The sequence below is a fragment of the Pistacia vera genome, unplaced genomic scaffold, assembly GCF_008641045.1.
Source record: "Pistacia vera cultivar Batoury unplaced genomic scaffold, PisVer_v2 Contig495, whole genome shotgun sequence".
Classification (NCBI taxonomy): Eukaryota; Viridiplantae; Streptophyta; class Magnoliopsida; order Sapindales; family Anacardiaceae; genus Pistacia; species Pistacia vera.
Genome location: NW_022196329.1, coordinates 474716 through 479769, shown reverse-complemented (window position 1 = coordinate 479769; position 5054 = coordinate 474716). Strand labels below are relative to the sequence as shown.

Here is a 5054-nt window from a genome sequence, read left to right as displayed (position 1 = left end):
TAAAAGTTAACAAAAACACCCCCAATCCACCCTCAAATACGGACAGCCGGCCACCACCGTCGGAGGGTGGTCGGAGTCGCCGTAACAAAAACATTAAAAATATTTAGGGGTATTTAATTGAATTAACAAATTTAGGGGGTTTAAAAAATATTAAATAAAGTTGAATAATATTGTAAGTTTTTGGGTATTTTACTGTTTAACTTTTTTGGGAATACTAAAAGTAGTATTCCCAAAATCCAACCAAACGAAGCCCTTATTATTAGAGTGGTGTTCTTTAAGCCCACCGAAACTCTTTTTAAACCACAAAATTAATTAAATTTAAATATATTTTATTTTATTCTAAAATTAACTTTTTCCTGATCCTTTTAGATTTCTCTAATCTCCTAATCTTTTTAATTTATCTTCTTCTTAATCCTTTTGAATTCTCATTTATTTAATTATCATTAATAAACAACAGATTCCCTTCTCCGTCTCTGATTTCTATTGATGTCTGGGATTGTGGGGAGCTAAAGAAATTGCCGTTTTCTGGGGCCAACTTTCTACACCATTTCTTCAGAGAAGATGGTATGCAAAACAGTACTGTATTTTAGGTTCTTCAATGGGGAAAGACATAATCTTTCAATGATAAACCTGTCACTTCACTAGTTTAAGTGCATGAACTATGAGCCATTACGGAAGGTCTACCTTGTTTATTGATTCTACTTTCTCACTGGAGATAAATCATCACACCCTTTCCATTATAAATATGATATAGTCGCTACAAAAGTAATAGTTCTTCCAATACAATCAACCCTTCAATCTGGGATTAACTTATTTAAACAACAGACCTTCAGCAGCTTCAGTATTGATGTAGAAGACTGGATTATTATAACCTCGATACAGCTCGAGGAGTGTCCCAATCGGTCATAATGTGGTTACGAGTAATCTCCTTAAGTGAACGACAGCCACTTAGTGCCATAGTTAGCTCAAACTCATCGTGAAGCATCTGAAGTACTTTCCACACACCAGCCTCACCATCAGCAGCTAGTGCGAACACTACCGGCCTTCCAATCTGAAATTCATGTACCGGGAACAAATCAAAATGAGAAAATATTTTCTAACCAAAGGTCCTAAAACTTGTGAGCAACTTCATTCAAGCCTCAATAAATTGAGTGCTTCTACTCAGCTTTCAAGATTATATTTATTCATTTATTTCCATGAAAAATGGAAAGGCCATTACTTTTTATATATCCATAAAAGGGTGAATATTTCACATTTATATATACACTTACAAATACTCCAGATGCTCCTAGAGCCAAAGCCTTGAAGACATCTGTTCCACGCCGGACTCCACCATCAAGAAAAACAGGAATTCGGCCTTGTACAGCTTTAACGACCTTTAAGTTTCAACGAAATTAGTAAATCAAAGTATTATATACCATAATATTAAGTCCAAACAGCTTTACAAAAAATTATGTGCATTCAAAATTGTATGATTGTCTGGAACATTATTAACATGGATAGAGCACAGCATAAAAATAAGTAATGCAAACAAATATACCTCTTCCAAAGCAGTAATAGTTGCAGGAACATAATCTAGTTGGCGAGCTCCGTGATTAGATACAATGATTCCTGCAGCTCCATGCTGTATGGCTAGAATTGCTGCATATTTACAAAAAAAAAAAAAAGGTTGAATCACATCGTATATTGTTAGGAAGTCCATTTAAAAGTTATTCTTTCTTTAGGAAACAGTTTGTTTACCATCCTCGCCAGTAATAACACCCTTCACCAGAATTGGCAATGATGTGATCGTTTGAAGCCACTTCACATCCTGTTCAAATGCCATAGTGATATTTATGCATTAAAAAAAAAAAAAAAAAAAAAAAAACATTTGAAAATGTTCAAATCTCTGAACCAAAACAGATATCTTACCTTCCAGTTAAGTGATCGGTCTACTTGGCCAGCAGCATATGAAGCTAATCCAGAGTCATCAGTCTACAAGGTCATCCATAATAAATGTGAAAGAAAATGTACAACATATAGAAACCATAAAGCATAAACTGAAATCAGTTAGCACTATGTCACACCTTATCCATCTTGCCAAGATCCAAGCCCTCAAAGTTCTTTAAAGTCAGATATGAAGGCAAGGCAAACCTGCCAAGAAAGCCATTGAGAAATTAAATATGTTCTTAAATACAGAATTAATCTTGTAAAATTTAAGTTCATTGAAGGGTCTAAAACTAAATCCCTCTAAAGAATTTCTTTATTGCTCATTATGCCTTGCTTTGGAACAATACTCACCTGTTCTTGATATCAGCTTCTCGACGACCAAGCCTTGGAGTATCCACAGTAAGGGCAATCGCCTTGAAACCAGCCCTTTCAGCTCTTCTCACTAGTTGTCTGACCACATTCCTGTCTTTGTACACCTGAGTTCAGATAGGAAAAGCGTTGATAGGCCAGATGAGACAAATTGATAGGAAAAATATTCAGTATTTAGAAAATATTTGCACCGTGGAGTATTTGAAACTCATGAATCAAACAGGGCAATTGAAATTTAAGGACTGTGTGTTCATGGATCTCTTATAGAAGCAGAAAGGGAGGAACAACAGAAAGTGAAAAACAATTTTCAAACTCACATAGAGCTGGAAAAAACGAATGCCAGGTCCTGTTGAAGCGATCTCCTCAACACTGGAAGTAGCCCATGAGGAAAGCGTCTGAAATAACAAGTCATTCTTAAATTGAGTAAAACAGACAGACTATCTCGATCATAACTTTATGCAACCGATAAAGAATGGCAGGCCCCTATTGATGCGCCTATGAAAGCAACTCTGGAGCCTACTTGTAAAATGCAACTTCAAGTGAAAACAAAAGGAATGAGATGCAAACCATAATTGTGCCAGCTCCAGCGGCTGCTCTAGCAGTTGCAAACTCTCCTGCATAAAAATATGCTATTATGGTCGTTTCTATATATTTATTTATGGTCATAAAGAAGGTAAGGAGGGAGTCACAAGGAAAACTAAATGATCAGACATCAAACAGCCTACCACAGGACATGAAACATTTGTGTTACTATCTAAGCAGTGTTCAAGATGTATTATTTTTCAAGAATGTACAGTTACTAAATCAGAAAATGACGTTCCATAGGTCCAATTTAGAGGTAATAACACTTAGTATTCATCTAAAATCATTAAACCGGTATATTAACTATTCCAAATTGTTCAACAAAAGAAGTCAAAATTCACTACTATGCTTCCTTCTTGTGACCAAACAAATATATTCAACCTGTCACGAAAATTTGACAGTACATATATGTACATGAACTTTACAATTCGTTACAAACCAACAACACACTAGGATATGTTAATTGTGAAACTGTGTCTGCAAGTACCATAAGATCAATGGAGCTTTAAGGTCGATACCATCACAGGTATCACAGATATATGTATCTTTTTATGTATGTACATTCTGTGAACGCATATATGCAGACAAAGCTGCTCATGTGAATGCAAGTCGATATGCATCTATGCACATATCAGTTTACCCTATCACACTCATTCCAAACATCAGCAACTCAGACAAGCAGGAAACGTTCATGAAAGCAGGGACTTATACCTTCAGGATGAGCCATTTTCTGCATAGCAGTTGGAGCAATCATAATGGGCATTGAAATCTTGAACCCCAACACAGTTGTTGTCATGTCAATCTTGCTTACATCAATAAGAATGCGTGGTCGAAACCTTTTTTTACAAAAAAGAACACTTCTTTCAGAAATGAAGCGAATAAAAGATGGAAGGCATTAATCAAAAGCAAAATCAAATCCACCAAAAAAATTCACTCATTACAAAATCCAGAAGAGCTTACAAAATCCTAGAGAACGCATTCCGGTTTTCCTTAAGAGTCCACTGGTCCTCTGCACCTGATGCATAGTAGTCATAAATCATCTTTGGCAATTTCTGCTTAGCAATGGTCTCATACTCCATCACATTAGTTATCTCCATCTTTCTGATGATTATGTGATTCTATCCCAGAATGATCTGTAAATTGGGATAACATTGAATCCATTTTAAGTGCTTCCAATATCAAGAAATAAAAAATAAACATATACAAGGCATGAGACATATTTTGTAGAATTTATACTCCAATATCAAACTAAGAACCTGTAAGAGAAAGAACAATACAATCTATCCAACAAAACCAGAGTTCTATAAACCACAATTTTATGAACTTCAGGAAACATTGAGACAACCACCAAATATACATGATTGATTATTATTTAATTCTTGACAAAATTCCTACTCCCATTTCATAGGAAAAAGTTCTTGAATGTTGTAAAAACGAAAAGCGAAAAGTACATATGTACTTTTGATCACAAAGGGAAGTGAGCCCCACCTAACAGATCATGATCATCATAACAATAGTAGTGGAAATAAGATTTAAGAGATTCAATTCTAAACTAAAAGTTTTAGCAGAAAAAAATAAATTACATTTTGAATTAACCCCACCAACTAAAATCATATATAATCACCCTGCATGCAACACATATCACCCAAACACTGAAAAAAACCAAATTTGATATAGATTTTGATTACACCCAGATGAAATAAACGGATAATTAAAACTTAAAATCATGAAAATAACGTCAAAATATAAGAAAGAGCTGATATTAACATATAGAAAGAGAGTAATGGCTGATAAAGAGAACTTTGCTCCCTCAAGCAATAGAAAGAAAACCTGAAGAAAAGGAAACGTGAAGAGATAAGAGTGAACTCTCTGAAACTGAAAACTCTTGAAGACAGAAAAAAAGGGAGTGAAGACGAAAAGGGTAGAGAAAAATATAAATGGTGGCGGTTTATGTGGATTGACAAGTTTGATTATTCAATGCGACAAAATCTTGCTTCACGGATGACTGACACACGAATATTAAAAAACAGTGACAGTTGGGCTTGAAATTTGAATTATTATCATTATCATCTCTTATCATTGCTCATCTTACGTAAGAAAGAACGATGGTGAGAAATCTTTTTGGGAAATTGACAGAAGGGTTTTGTTTCGCTGCTTCCCAGTGCATATCACCC

The 5054-nt window shown here is 35.0% G+C and overlaps 1 protein-coding gene across 2 annotated transcripts; it reads right to left on the bottom strand.

The window, feature by feature from the left end:
* Window positions 1–710: 710 nt before the first annotated feature.
* On the bottom strand, window positions 711–4833 carry LOC116105172 ((S)-2-hydroxy-acid oxidase GLO1-like). 2 transcript variants are annotated; one of them, XM_031391596.1, is made up of 12 exons: window positions 4681–4833; window positions 3841–4013; window positions 3592–3716; window positions 2866–2912; window positions 2616–2693; window positions 2281–2405; window positions 2067–2133; window positions 1912–1974; window positions 1741–1810; window positions 1541–1641; window positions 1272–1376; window positions 711–1051 (listed from the first exon to the last, which is right to left on the bottom strand). In XM_031391596.1, exons 2-12 carry the CDS (start codon window positions 3975–3977, stop codon window positions 866–868), a joined length of 1104 nt encoding a protein of 367 aa, XP_031247456.1. In that variant the 5' UTR covers window positions 3978–4013; window positions 4681–4833; the 3' UTR covers window positions 711–865. The 2 variants fall into 2 exon arrangements, with proteins under 2 accessions (XP_031247456.1, XP_031247457.1); XM_031391597.1 differs by having other exon boundaries at window positions 4711–4828.
* Window positions 4834–5054: the final 221 nt, after the last annotated feature.

What these genes read in the sequence shown, in the direction of transcription:
- LOC116105172 (XM_031391596.1), bottom strand. Translation starts at nt 3,977, where the DNA reads ATGGAGATAACTAATGTGATGGAGTATGAGACCATTGCTAAGCAGAAA. An exon ending in GAAGCTGATATCAAGAACAG is followed by an intron (nt 2,134 to 2,280) that starts GTGAGTATTGTT and finishes CTTTCTTGGCAG; the next exon opens with GTTTGCCTTGCCTTCATATC. An exon ending in ATCTTGGCAAGATGGATAAG is followed by an intron (nt 1,975 to 2,066) that starts GTGTGACATAGT and finishes ATGACCTTGTAG; the next exon opens with ACTGATGACTCTGGATTAGC.